The sequence below is a fragment of the Heteronotia binoei genome, chromosome 7, assembly GCF_032191835.1.
Source record: "Heteronotia binoei isolate CCM8104 ecotype False Entrance Well chromosome 7, APGP_CSIRO_Hbin_v1, whole genome shotgun sequence".
Lineage (NCBI taxonomy): Eukaryota > Metazoa > Chordata > Lepidosauria > Squamata > Gekkonidae > Heteronotia > Heteronotia binoei.
The window spans coordinates 34,922,173-34,937,601 of NC_083229.1; the positions used below are offsets into that span (position 1 = coordinate 34,922,173).

The 15,429-nt window shown below is 44.7% G+C and overlaps 1 protein-coding gene across 2 annotated transcripts in view; it reads right to left on the reverse strand.

The window, feature by feature from the left end:
* The window catches only part of ZFPM2 (zinc finger protein, FOG family member 2), a 552,362-nt gene that overhangs the window by 278,130 nt on the left and 258,803 nt on the right, over positions 1-15,429 (reverse strand). For both annotated transcript variants that reach the window (XM_060243337.1, XM_060243336.1), the window contains one exon: positions 276-394. In XM_060243337.1, coding sequence (XP_060099320.1) covers positions 276-394 — 119 coding nt within the window. The remainder of the gene's footprint in view (positions 1-275; positions 395-15,429) is intronic.

A 15,429-nucleotide genomic window follows, 5' to 3' on the forward strand; every position in this document is an offset into this window, starting at 1 on the left:
GTTCTAGCAATGCACAGAAGGCACACTGGGGCTGGGAAAACTCTCATCTCTGGTCTGAATCTGGGTACGTTGCCCACAACACTAGACTGGTTGTGACACTTGTACATAATTCAAGTACAAAAGTCAAAAACAGCACTGACCATCAAAGTCAAATAAGGCATTTTCTCACTGCCTTTCCTATTTCCTTCCCTGGACTTCTTTCTTTTAAAAAAAACAAATGGCAACTCTTAAAGAAAAGCTAACATTGCTTCAATAGTCAATATCTTTTAACATACCAACGTGTTGTTATTCAAATCCATCTTCCCAGCAAATGGTCCCCATGTTGTTCCAACTGGAAGCTGCTGCCGGCTCTGGATCTTCCGTTCACCATCCCTCTGAAACACCTCCAACTCTCCTGAGGAACAAAGAACATGAGTTTAGAGCACTTCCATTTATGCCACATGACAAACACCTGTACTTTTACATTTTATTTCTGTAAACCGTGTTTACATGGGTGCGTTCAGACCTAAACTGATACTGATTTCACACTAGGGCTTATTCCGGGAGGAGAGCTCTTTTGCTCCTGGCGTTTCTCTCAATTTTCGCACAAGCTGCTGCGGAGCTGCAAGTTGGAGCACTGCTCTCCTGTGGCAAGCAGAAACCACTTGTAATCGGATCTTGCTTGCTGTAGGAAAGCGTTGCACCAACTCGCAGCTCCACAACAGCTTGTGTGAAAATGGAAAGAAGCACCGGGAGCATAACGGCTCTCCACCCAGAACAAGCCTAGTACGAAATCGTTCTGAGATTTGCTGCAATGGATGCAAATGGTTTGCTGTATTTATATGTTCCCCTCCTTTATCTTCCCTTTTGCTTAAAGAACTAAATTAGGGCTTTGGAGTTTGACATACCTTGAAACAAATTCCAGTTCCCGCATCAAGTCTGAATGCAGGTGTCATGGCAAATCAGAATTGTTGTGGTCCCCACACAAACTAGGATACTAAATTTTCATTTAATCTCAATTTAGAATCCTAGTTTGTGAGTGGCAAATGATCTCCAGTTCACCTAGCTGCCTGTATCTGGACATCAGGTTTATATAACCCACACAGCTATGAAGGAGATCATCCTGAAAATATGTAGACCATGTCTGATGTAATTTACAGAAACCTTAATAGGAAATAGTTACAGAAGAGGAAGTAGTTATAGCTACTGCTTCCTATAATTCTGGTTTAGCACTAAATCTTGCTTTCAGCAGAGCTGAAAACTAACATCTGGATATCTTCTAAGGACTCATTCTGATGTGGGATCTGCAGTGGAGTATGTCCTTCTTGCACTGCTTTGGAAAAGCCCTGAATTTATGTGGGAAAAGCAGGCAACACGATCATTATCACACATTTCAGAAACTGGGATAGTACTACCATGTAACCAAATTGCATCATGGGCTAGTTTTATATCGTCATCCTAAAGTTACTAGAATGGCATGAAAGACATTCACTGGAAGGTTTCCCATATCATAAAGGCCACACAGAAATGGTCCTAAGTTAACAAGTTTGTACTTTTCATATAGGCTTTATCTATTTCATTTTAACTAGCTGTTTTTGTTTTAGCATACAATTAGCTTCTCACCCTGAGCCTTCAGGAAATAATCAGGTGTGGCATAAATTCATCAACATAAACTTATGTGAATAGTGTTGACAATTATAACCAGTAGGGAATCTTATATACTCTTTTAGCAGCAAAAAAAGAATAACATTTAAAAATATATATCTCAAAGTCTACTTTCCTCAAAATCAGTCTGTTTATGTGTTTAGTTTCAAACCCAGAATGGTGAAACATCTTTAAAGGATTATCCTTTAAATTGTCTTTTAAATAAAGTATTCTAGAATATCATCTGAGAATTCCAGTATGGATAGAAACTGCACAAATGGTTCTTAAGTGGCAAACTAACATAATGTGAATCCAATTTAAACAGTGTTGCAAGAGCTGTTTTAAATAAGGACATATTAATTTGACACTTCCTCCAGCATTAACACCCTGGATGGTATCAGAAAAGAGTCTGATACCCTTAGTTTCCATCCTCCACCTTACTAATATGCATACACATAATGGCCAAATACTAGGAAAAAAGCAACTGATTCAAATTATTGTGTAGTGTGTACTAAAGCTCCCATCTGTTCTACTGCACTGGTAAAATGCATGAAAATATCTTGATACAACCATATGTACATCTGAATTGAGATCATACCTTTTGCAGTGTTTTATCAATGTGCATGTGTCCATTAAAAGCATATAGTTAGGAAATATAAATAAATTTCTTAAAGCTGAAGCTAACCATAGATACACAGTACAAAATACAGAAATAAAAACAGAACTTATTACATTGGTTCCACACTGGAAACAAAACCAGGTAATTTGCAACTCTATAAACTGGAGAAGATTTGGATGGGAATTGCATAACCATCCCTCTTGCTTGAATGAGCAGTTATTTGTGCTGTTTGGACACTATTTGAATCAGCTGTAATATCCAGGATGCTTGGGGAGTTTTCAAATTTCAGATTAATGAAATTTAAATAGGTTTTTCCAATGAGCTTGGCAGAGCTTGGCTATATCCCTAGATATCTTCCTTTTGATTCTCTGAATTCCAAAAACAGACCATTAACTATTATGCAGAGTGTCTCACATACTTTAAATGTGCCCATTCCTCATATAATCCCCCCAGCTATATTGATTTATGCTAGCCAAGTTTCAGCAAAACAAAAACAAAGAACACCCTGGATTAAGACAATAATTTCAGAACATGCAAAAGCAATGTGTAAACTGAAATCAGTATAAATGTGCGTTAATTATGTTAAGATTTTATTCTGAAAAAGTGGTAAAGCACAAAACTGAATTCTTATGTTTTGCATTCAAAACATTTTGGAGGCAAAAGGTGAGCTTTAAAAGGGACATGAAAGCATAATGATGAGCAGGGCTTTTTTGCAGGAAAAAGTCCAGCAGGAACTCATTTACATATTAGGCCACATCCCCTGACACCAAGCCAGCCAGAACTGTATTCCTGTGAGTTCCTGTTCAAAAAAAGCCCTGGTGATGAGTAGATTCCTTAATTCCATTCCTTTATTGTTCTACAATATCTCTGCAGCCTCAGGGAAGCTGCTTGCCTCCTTTCCCGCCTTTGGAAGCCTTTTCCCACCTCACCCATAGCCTCCCTGGGATCAGGGAGGGAGGGGAAGGGGAGGAGGAGCTCCAGCAGCCAATCCAAAGCATGCATTTGCAAAATGCATTGCAAATGCATGCTTTGCAGGTCTGTTGTGTAGCTGATGACAGGGCTAATCCCCCAGCCATCAGCAACATTGTTGTTCTTTTGTTTACTTGGGTATCCAAGTAAACAGTGTTCTCTGGCCAATCACAGAGCAGTGGTGTAGGGCCAGAGAACCTTTTTAAGGAGTCTGCCTGGCTGGACTCCATTTCATTGCTCCTGTGTTGGTGAGAGAAATTGTGCTGTGCTGTCCCTTGGTCTCAGCTGCTGCTGCTCTCTCAGCCTTGCCTGACCTGCCTGGAGAAGAGAAGACATCTAAGGTAAGACAGTCTTGGGGTTCTTGTTTTTATTTTAGTTAGGATAAAAGTAAAACAAATTTTTAAGACTCAGAGTCCCTTTACTTATCCAGATTTGGGTGGGTGGGTACTGGGTAGCTTATTTGGGGTTAGGGTTAGGAGGTTCTGCTGGGGGTGGGGGCCTGGAGTGGGGCGGTTTGCCAATTTGCCTATATCTTACTTTAGTGAGAGGACTTTTACTTTTCCTGATTTGGGTGGCTTGGATTTCTTGGGGTTAGGGTGAAGGTTTTTTGGGGAGGGTAGTTGGTAAAGTTCTGTATTGTTAAAAGTCAAGTTTTTTACTGTTTTAAAAGGATTCTGTGTTTGATTTGTTGCTGCTGTGTTGTGCTGCTGTTGTTCCTTTTGTTTTCTGGTTGTGGGGGGGGGGGGCTGTTTGGCCTAATTTTTATTCTTAGAAATATCAGTTTTTAAACAGTTGAGTTTGTTGGCCTTTTTTCAGTGATTTGTTTGGATCTGTTGTTGGTTTTGCATCCTGTCCTGTTGTCCCTTTTTCTGGTTCTGGTTTTGGCGGAGGGGAGGGGGAGTTGACTGATTTAGCATGAGGTTTTTTATTGTTAAAAAGGTCAGTTTTTTAACAGTTGATTTTGTTGGCCTTTTCTCAGTGATTTGTTTGGATCTGTTGTTGTTGGTTTTGCATCCTGTCCTGTTGTCGCTTTTCCTGGTTCTGGTTGGGGGTGGGGGGTGTTGACTGATTTGGCCTGAGGTTTTTTATTGTTAAAAAGGTCAGTTTTGTAACAGTTGAGTTTATTGGCCTTTTCTCAGTTGGATTTGTTTGGATCTGTTGCTGTTGGTTTTGCATCCTAACTGTTCTGTTGTCCCTTTTCCTGGTTCTGGGGGTGGTGGTGGTGGTTAAAAGTTAAGTTTGTTCCTGCCAAGTTTCGGGGTTTTTTAATTACCACTGGTTGGTGTGAGGGGGTTGGTGTGTGGGCTGTGTGGGGTGGGTTACTTTCATGTTTTTATAGAGTTATTTTTGGAGCTTTCAGTTTGGCTAGGGCCACTAAACAGGCTGCCCCACTAATAAGGGTGTTTCTAGGGATTGTGTTTTTTGAATTCTTTTAAAAAAATTAATCCAGTTTAGGGCTTCATCTTCTTTCAAAATTCAACTAAGCCAGATAGGGGCAATTTAAAAAGATTTTAGGTTTCTCATAAAAGGCAGAGTGACTACTAGGCCACATCAGGCTCCCTTTTTAAGAGACTAGGGTTGCAGTGCATCTTGCTTTCAGCCACTGAAAGCCGATGCATACTTAGATTTCCATAGGGTAAACCACAGCTTCTCTCCAATTATAGGGGACACCTGATTTCTAGTTTGCAAGGAAATCTGGTTTTTCCCAGGATTTAGTTAGGAGAAGTTTAACTAGGAGGATATAACAAGGCTTGCCTTTATCTCAAGGTAGCCTTTTAAAAACTGTGCCAGGTAGAGGCAGGATCACCTAGTCTCCTAAACTTTACCAGACTACTACCCTAACCCAAAGAAGGACAGGTTCGAGACCAAACAAACAAACAAACAAGTTTTGGTGGGAGGGTTTTTAAAAAGAAATTAGGTCACCAGTTGGTTCAGGGTACAGTGTAGTGAGTTAGGTTTGTAAAAAAACCCACTCTCTGTTCAGGTTGTGTGACATTGGCCAAGGGTGACATGAGTGATAGGCAGCAGAAGAGGGGCTCTGGGGGCAAGGCAAAGGAGAAGACTAGAGGGGTGGAAGGGAGGGGGAGGACCCAGGTTTCCTCCCCACCTGTGCGTAGGGCCACTCTACAGCCACCTTCCAGCACTCCGACCTCTGGCCAAAGTGTGATAAAGAAGACCCTCCTTGGGCCCTTTATCGAGGTTGCTGCTGGGGCACCCCCAGCAGAGGTGCCATTAGGTGCTGGCACTTAGCACAGGTCTGCTGCTCGGGCAGTCTCTCCTCCAGCTGATGTCGCTCAGCCTCAGCAGACGGAGGAGGGGCAGCAAGAGCAGCCCTCCTTGGAGATGAGCTTTGGAGACAGTTTTCTGTCCAAAACCATCACCCCATGGAGGGTGCAGAGTGTCATGCAGGAGCTGGAGGAGAAGCTGGTTGAGGAGGACCAGTCCCCTTCTTCGGTTCCTTCGGGCACCAGCAGTCCTTCAGGGGATGGCCAAGAGGGGAGGCCGCATGGCGTGTTGGGGAAAAAATGGAGACACACGAGGTGCCTCCATCTCCAACCACTTCCCCCCGGTGGCCAGCCCCTCCTGCCACCCCAAGACACGATGTGTCTGCCTCGAGCACCTCACAGGAGGTGGCTCCAGACACCCAAACTGCCAGTCAGCTTGGGCATCCGTACACCTCCAAACTCAGGAAGCATTTCTGACTTATGGAGGATCCACGCTATGTGCAGTGCCAGCTGTGCAGGGCCCGGATCAGTTGTGGGCGGGACCCTGCCCACCTGACTCCAGAGGGGATGCGGAACCACCTGCAGAAGCACCACCAGGCAGTGCTTCTTAAGGGGAAGAAGCAGGCTGGTGCTGGGGTGCCCAAGCGGCCAACACCACCAAGCCAGGAGGTCTGTCCCACCACAACTACCTCCAGAGCTCTCCAGGAGAGTTCCGCGACAGGGCAGGGATGCCAGGCATCTCTGCCTGAGACGTTTAGTGGGGGTAAAGTAAAGTAAAGTAAAGTAAAATTTTATTTATATCCCGCCCTCCCCCGCCACGCAGGCTCAGGGCGGCTAACAACAGCAAAACAACAATACATTTAACAAAACATTAAATTAACCCCAAACCGATTAATACATTAGTTAAAACAGTTACTAAATCTAAAAACATTAAGTTAGATCTGACAGTACCGTTATTAATCGACGCTATGCCTGTCAGTTTGTGAATGATGGCGGATCTCCAGACTGGACCATTTTGATGTTTCTCTGTGGACTTGGTCAGCCGTTCATGAATGCCTGTTTGAAAAGGGTGGTCTTGCAGGCCCTGCGGAACTGATCAAGGTTCCTGTGTGGCACCTGTGTGCCAAGAAGGGGAATCAGGTACGGCAGGAGGGTGATCACCTGGAACCTTGCCAGGTTGGTCACCCATGGGCTTACATTTTCAGTGGTTGAGTATTCTGGGGTGCTAGGGTTGCTCGAGTACCTGGCACCCTGGTACAAAGTTCCTGCTAGAACCATCATTAGCAGGACCATTGTGCCATCTGTTTTCAGGGCGACCAGATCTGTGGTGAAGGAGCATTTGTCCTGTGCTTGTGGAGGGATTGTTCATTTCATCTCAGATATCTGGAGCTTCCAACATGCGTTCGAGGGGTATCTCTCCCTGACTGTGCATTGATGGCAACCCAGTGAGCTGCAGGGTGGGGGTGGCAGTAGCAGCAGGCAGGGTCAGGGCCACCAGGCTTGCTATCGTTGGGCCTTGATGCACGCTGAAGCAGTCAACGTGCCGCACACGGCGAACACTCTCAGAGCCATCCTCTCATGGCAGTTAGAGGGCTGGGTAGGGAGCAGGGATGTCGCCACAGGCTTCATGGTGACTGACGGTGGCTCCAACATCAAGGCAGCTGTCCAGCGTCAGGGCCTAAACGCCTTCCTTGCATGGCCCACCTTCTCCACCTCGTGGTAAAGGATGCATTGGGCCAGACGAAAAGTCAGGATCGCCGGTATCTAGCCATAACCCATGAGTACCGACTTCTGCTCCAGATGTGTCGGCACATCATGGGTCACTTCTCACACAGCAATACGGACTTGTATCTGCTGCGTGAGAAACAGACACTGACAGCCATGCCAGGGCATCACCTGATCGGTGACGTTAGCACACGCTGGAACTCTACCTGTGCCATGCTGGAGCGAATGGTGGAGTAGAGAGCAGCCCTGGATGCCTTTGTCTCTGAGATGAGGGTCTTTTGGGGTGAGAACCATTTCACCCAAGAGGATTGGATGGTCATTTCTCAGACTGTGGAGGTTCTTGGGCCCTTCAAGATCCACACAGAAATGCTCTCGTCTGACACGTCAAGCATCACACTGGTCGTCCCCATTGTCCACATGGCCCGTGAGGACCTGGCCTCATTTCTAGTGCCAGCTCAAGGCCGTGCAGACATTCTTCCAGCGGTGCGCGCCCTGGTTGTTAGGCTGCAGGAAGGGCTTGAGGCCCGCTTTCAGACTTTTACCCAGGATAAGGTCTACATGATGGTGACCATGTTAGACCCATGCCTTAAGGGCACGATTGCCAAGTGGGCCAACAAGCTCGATCGCTGGCGAGACGAGCTCTCCCAGAATGTTGAGCACTGCAGAGTCAGGGTGGGCCCAGTGCCAGTAGCAGAGGAGGAGAGGGGTGGAAGCAGCTCATCTGCAACTTCCACTGCTATTCATCCCCAACCTCCCTGGCTAGGCAGTGTTTCCCACCAGACTCATGCCAAGATGACGCTTATCGGACGGCTCATTGGCCCCTCTGGGAGCAGTAGGCCCAAAAGCAGAGAGGGGGCTCCGATGGTGAGGGACCATCTTTTGGAGCCCAGTGAGTCACAGGAAATGTCTCCTTTGGACCACTGGGTCGCGAAGGAAGCGGTCTGGCCGGCCCTCTCCTCTGTGGCCAAGGTGTTCCTCTCATGCCCACCAACGAGCGTGCAGAGCAAGCTCATCTTTTCGCATATGGGTGACATTGTCTGCCCACATCGCGATCGCCTGCAATCCTGGGCAGTTGAGCAGTTGGTCTTCCTGAAGGTCAACTTGCCTCTGTTTGGCTCCCCGAACATATTGAGAGTGAACGAAGTGAGCACCTACTTGTGCTTGCATCCTCTCTTGGTCTGCGCTTGGAAGGTAGTTGTACAACGCTCTCCCGCTAAACATAGACTAGAATCCAAAGACAGCCCAAAAAGTCACTCACAAATTGATTGGCAGTGCACCCCCCCCCACACCCCTCATCCATCCCCAAACCAAAAGTGAATGCTGATTTAAAATCTGCAAAGCAATCCAAATTTTCCCAGTTCCCATCCACACATGCCTAATAATACTGAAAGGGCCATCGCAGCCCCCAACAGCACCCACAGGCTCAGTCAGGATAACCCAGGTTTTTTTTTCAGGGGCAGGAGGAAGAAAAAGGGAGGTGCCAGTGATGATGACAGGCAGCCAGCAGCCATACCAATGCTGTGGTCCCTCTAATAAGACAGTGATAGCTGGTGTTTTGCTGCTGAGCTGAGAGAGAAGGAATGGTTCCCTTCCTCTCACACAATTTGAGACCCTCCCAGTGATCTTCCTCATTTGAGGTGCAACTCTGGCTCACCTCCTCGTGGTGCACCCTGGGTAACGCAAAAGAGCCTGGACCAGCCAACCATCCATCACTCAAGGTAAGTCTAAATGCTTCTTGCTTTGTGTCAGATACAGAATGATGTGGAGCTAGGTGTGGTCCACCACTTCTCTTGTTTGAGAGCTGTGTTGTTTGGGGCAGGGCTGGAGAGCTGGCAGCTGTAGATTGCGTGTTCTGTGGCAGGGAAGCTGGCATCTGGGTTAGAGACCCAGAACCAGCATGCTTGTTGTGCTTGGCCGGCTCTCCTTGCGTTGTTTGGGGCAGGACTGGAGAGCTGGCATCTATAGATTACGTGCTTTGTGGCAGGGAAGCTGGCATCTGGGTGAGAGACCCAGAACCAGCATGCCTGTGGTGCTTGGCCAGCTCTCGTGTGGTTTGGGGCAGGGCTGGAGAGCTGGCATCTGGATTTGCTGCAGCCAGATCTGCAGAGCAGACCTTGAGCAGATTGTGTTTTGTGTGGCAGTGATGTTGGAAACTGGGTTTATATTGGTTCCAGGCCAGCAGGGTTCATAGAGTAGATAGATGGATGTAGTGCATTTGGGTCCTATAGAGATTCTCTGGTGTGAAGTTAGATTTGGCTTTGGGTGCCCCAGGAATTGGACCCCCTGGTCCAATTTTTTTTTGCCTTGTGGGTTTTGTGTGGGACAGTGCCGTGAAGCTGCACAGCAGTTTGGGGGGCTCTCCTCAAAACCCCAGGGTCACTTTTCCCACGATAATTACAGTGAGAGAAGTGGCTCTAATTGGTTTTTTCTCACCATTGGGAACAGTGTTCCTTTTGGGGTGCCCACAGATGGGTGCAATCTTTTTGGGCCAAGGGACTTGCATGTGGGGGAATCCCCTGAAGCTGCCCTGCATTTTTGGGGCCTCTCCCTCAAACCCCCCTCTGGCCAGAGCCACTTTTCCCACAGCAATTATAGTGGAGGAAGTGGCTAACTGGGCTTTCCCCAGCATTGGTGGCAATGGGCCTTTTGGCGAGCCCAAAGGCAGGGACCTCCTGGCCCAATCTTTTTGGGACTTGGGGGTTTTGTAGGGGAGAGTCCCCTGTGGGTTCCCTGCAGTTTTGGGGGCTCTCCCTCAAACCCCCTGTTCCCCAGTAGCCTCTGATTATGCCCTATGTTGCCATTGATTTTAAGGGCCCATAGTGTATAATGGTGGGATGGGAGCACCCTCTTTAGGCGTCCCTGGAATGGGAACCCCTGGCCCAATCTTTTTGGGACTTGGGGGGGTTCGTAGGGGAGAGTCCCTTGCAGGTCCCCTGCAAATTCGGGGGCTCTCCCTCTGACTCCATCCCCTCCAGGCGGCTTCCAATATACCCTATTTTGCCATTGACTTCAATGGCCCATAGGGTATAATGCGGCCGTATATTCGGAAATAGTCGTATATCTCCCGTATATACGGTTATTCCGATTGCCGCTATTCAGAAATGTACGGTATTCCGAATATTTTGGCCCCGTATATTTCTGAATCCGATCATTTCTGAATTTTTTTTGCACACCCCTAGTACTGACCAGAGCCCAAGCCTTTTCCATCATTACTGCTTTTCTTCATTGCTGTTCACATGCATGTTCTGTGCATGTACAAACCAGTGACAAAGATGAGAAGGGGGGGATTCATATGAACAGAACAGAAATGAGAGAAATAAGAGAAAAGCTGGACTTGCATAGTAATCTATACAAAATTTTAAAATAAAAAAGGAATAATGGAGAATTTATACTTCAGAAACAAGATTACATAAATGAATACTGATACTACTAAATTGCCAAGTAAACTTGCCGATGGAATAGCACTAAATGTATTAATGTTTTTAGAATTTTATGGATTTTAATTAACTGTCTTCAAATGTTATTTATTATACAATGTATGTATCGAATTTTATGCTGTTAGCCGCCCTGAGCCGCTTGGTCGGGGAGGGCGGGATACAAATAAAATGTGACTGACTGAATGCAGCTGCATATATCAGATCACTGGTCCAGCAAGGTCAGTATTGTCCACTCAGACTGGCAACCTCTCTCCAGAATCATAGGTAAAGATCTTTCAATTACCTACTACTTTATCCTTTTAAGCAGAAATGCCAGGGCTGAACCTGGGATGTTCTGCACACAAGGCAGATATTCCTTCACTGAGCCACAGTCATTCCTTTATCAAGTACCAAGATCTGGTAATTCAACACTTGAAAATCTAAAAAGAAATTCTAGATGATTAAAAGTTTTGAGGCATCCTTTCAGTGGGAAAAAAACTAGGGGGAAAAACCTGCCACTACTTTTAAATTTGTTGTTGTTGTTGGTTTGCTAACTACTGCTTCAGAGGCTTTACAAGGTTTTTTCTTCCTCATTCTGAAGCAAGAATCACCAAGTAAATGTGGCATCAAAGTGCCACATAGTCAACACATCTGATAACAGCCCTGGTGATACACAATGACTCTATGCTACACTGATTCTAATTGGAGGGGATTTGTTGAAAGAGTACACCTAAGTTGCTGATGCAGCCAGGTAAACACTTCATGTTTACATGCATGTTTCACTAGGTGCTAGTTTTGCACAGCTAGATTTTCATCCTCATCTCCCTATAAGCACATATAGTTACACATAGAGGAAGCATCTATGGTCTGGCATGACTATTTTGTTTAAATATTTATACCCTGCTTCCCACCCCCCCACCAATGGAGATCCACAGTGTATTGCAACAACATCACAGGGACATAAGTGTGTATTACAACAAAATCATAAGAACATCATAAGAGCCAAGCTAGATTACACCAGGTTCCCTTTAGTCCATCTGGATATTAGCCACTTACAGATTTATCCTCTATGAATCCGTCTAATCCCCTTTTAAAGCCATATATGCCAGCAGCCAATACTACATCCTCTGGCAGTGAATACTGCATTTAATAAAGAAGTATGTTCTTTTGGATGCCCTGCATCTACTGCCCATCAACAGTGTAACAGAATTTTCCTTGATTGCTTCAACAAGAAAATGCATTCCCTTTTTTCTCTGAATGCAACCCATTTTGAACGTTTCTGCGCCCTTTTGCAAACAGATGCAGAAAATCACCAATATAGGAAGTAATTTCCATAGGATGAGAAGATTCATGAAAAATACACTTTTTTTTTTGTTCAGGCCTAGTTGTGAATTAACTCTTTTGCTTATGGAAAGGTATATGCACATGCACATATAAGGCATTTTTCCTTCTACATAAAGATAAAACCAGCTGTATTTGTCTGCTTCTACACATTAAAAGCAAGCATGTCTATGGACATGTCACATTTAACTGATACCAGAGGAATCATGAGAATCTTTGAAAACCCTTTTAAAAAATAATTCAGCCTCCCTTTCTGCCACTGACATTTTTCATCTGAAAAGAGTTCAGACTCAGTCAAACAGTGACTCCTTATCTATACCTGTGGATTTACAAGCAGGCCTGTCTTTTAATGGATTAAGAACGACAAACTTAGGGCAGATCATTCAGTGATAACTAAACATCTAGCAAAGTTCCCAGTTGCACATGACGATGCTATTCTTTTTAAGCAGAGAACAGTCATTAATAGCACCATTTCAAGGGTGTTTAGGCAATATACAAAGCTACAAAAAGCCAATAAAAGATTTTCTTTTCCCCATTCAAATTACTACTGAATTGGCCACCATATAGCCTTTTATTGTTATCTATTGCATTCAAATATGTTTCAGAGCATCCTTATAAACCTGCACCTTTAGATTTAAAAGCTTCAGTTGGCTACTCATTATAATACTCTTCCTATTACATCAGACAAACTTAATTTGCACCAGTGACTGCAGTATAGAGAGGGTGAATATATTTCAGTGTTATTACCCCCAATGTTAATCACAAATCCCTTCCCTTAGTATCAGGGACAGAAGAAAAACAATATTTGCAGCATAAAAGAGGTATTTGTGTCAGCAGAATTCAGTGATCTTCAACATTTATATAGTTGCAGCACCTATTTCCAATGAACTAATTGCATGAACATCTAAAAGGGAGTAAAACCAGAAGGAAGTTAAACTACAGTGCTATGAACTGTATCAAGATTCAAAGCCTCAATGTAATTTCAAAGATCACCTTCTATTACTCTACAGGCCCAAACATATTACTGTTACTACTCATAATTTGTGAATACCATCAGTAACATTAATCTAGTACCATACTATACTGCCTTGCACATAAATACATCACTGGGAAGTCTAGTTTTCTAGAAGAACCCAATGGTGTCTCAGTATGGATACAATTGGTAACTGAAGAGGCATCAGGAAGCAGAAAGTAAAGGGGTTAGAAGTACCAAATAAGCTTTGGCAACTGCAGAAGATTACAATGGCAGTCAGGAATATCTCTGTTTTACTCCCATTCTCTTTCTTTTGTACAATGTTGGATGCCTAGTCTCTGGCAGAGGCAAGCAGGAAGCAATGAAGTACAGATAAAACACATATCAGAAACATCACTGAGTGGAACATATGGCAGAAAACAGAGTTGCACCTACCTGAAACTGTTGTTCATCGATGTCTTCTATGCAGATGCCCATTGAGACTATGCTTGCACAGGATGGCAGGGGACATTTTCTTTTCAGTAAAACTCTGAAATGGGGGGTTACCTGCCCCTTTTAGAGCTGGCTCATGTGCTACTTTCCCCATCAAATATATCACGTATGCCAGGAGCAGACTACCCCCTTCCTTCAATTCCTGCTGTCACCACAAGAAAATAGAGGTTTTGCTCTGTAGTTCTTGTGCTATTGAGCAAGCCTTGCAAAGCAAGCTGTTATGCAGAAGGAAGCAAGAGAGGGAGAAGGAAGCAGAAAATAGCCATTTGCTCAGGGGCCTGATAGGAGCCTTCTGGGGGTTTGATTTGGCACTCAGGCCACATGTTTGACACCCCTGGTCTAAAGACTCCAATTCCAACTTAGAGACTGTTCCAGTCCCCCCACCCTGGGTGTGCTCCATCTCCCCACTTGACAACTTTGGTCATTGAGCCAGACTTATCACTGGATAACCAAAATGCTCCTCACTCTCATCATTTAATTAATTAATTAATCTTTTTAAATAAGAGCTCACAGCGGGGCAGGAGGGAGGGAATATGTGTCTGCACAAAAGACATCAATGTACAAAGTTGCAAAATGTGCAGAACAGTCTAAAGCAGGGATGTTAAACCCATTCGTTATGAGGGCCAGATCTGACAGAACTTCCTGACAGTTAGAGTGATTCCTCAGTGGAACAGGTTTCCTTGGGAGGTGGTGGAGGTTTTAAAACAGAGGCTAGATGGCTATCTGACAGCAATGAAGATTCTGTGAATTTAGGGGGAGGTGTTTGTGAGTTTCCTGCATTGTGCAGGGGGTAGGACTAGATGACCCTGGAGGTCCCTTCCATCTCTATGATTCTATGATATAAATGAGACCTTGCTGGGCCAGGCCATGTGTATACCTATTTAAGCTTAGGTGGCAGAGATATAACTTCTTCATACTGAAATTAAAGCTACAATTCCTTCCCAAACTTATTTATTAAGGCTGCTGACCTATCAGCATTACAGATGTTTCTGTATATGGTAGGGTAGCAGGGAAGAAAATCTGTGATGCAACATTTATAATTACCAAGAGCCTTGCACACGGAGCAAAATAACAAACAATGGCTATCTGGGAATTAAGCATTAGGACACAGGTAAATTGCTCAAAAATAGACTAGGAAAAGAACTGGCAACAGGATATCCCCAAAGGGAAAACAAGGATTGCAACTCAGGTAAAAATTTAAGGCACCATGGAACTGGGAAAATACAGCATATCGCCACAGCCACCTCTCCTTCAAGGAGGTCCTGGTCCTGCAAAAATCTAGCAGGGCTGAACTTTGCCAGAAGCTAAGGATGGTGGCTCTTCTTTGCTGGTAGACCTTTTTTGCCTCATAATGACACTAAGGCCTGGTGGAGTCCCCAAATGAAGTGCAGGAGCAAAGAATTGATGTTTTGAGGACTTAACTACAACATGCAAGATGTTCTGGGAATGTTTGTTGGGAAAATATGTTGTTCTGAACAGGTGTTTCGTATCTGGCATTCATCCAAAGAGGATAAAAAAAAACCTTTATCTATTAGGGTAGTTTTTCACATTCCTCAACTCTGAGGCAACTCTGGTTCTTAGGTATGTATAGCATTCTGGAAAGCTACACTTTGTGAAAGGATGCTGTCCTTCCTCACAAGACACATGGCCTTTCAACAAAGAGGAGAAGCTCCACAGACCTGAATCAATCCTCCAGAAACAAACCTTCTGTCCCGAGTGCATTTCATAACATTATGTTACTTCCATAGAATAAATTTCAGAAAACTATGCACTGAAAATGAGCAGAACGGCCCATTGGACTTACCGTGAGGGGTCTTTCTCCTCAGAGGTTCAGAGGACATCTCTGTGGGTTATTCCTACTGTTCCTTCAGGGAGGCAGGAAACACTTTTTTCACCTTCCTGTTGGCGCCTTCGGAATAACCCCGCCCTCAGTTGTGGGACTCCGAAAGCAGTATCGTCTTCCCTCTAACTAGAAGGACTATAAACACAACTAACAACTTATACCACAATATAAACTGTAACCTTGAACTCCGATAGTACTGAAAG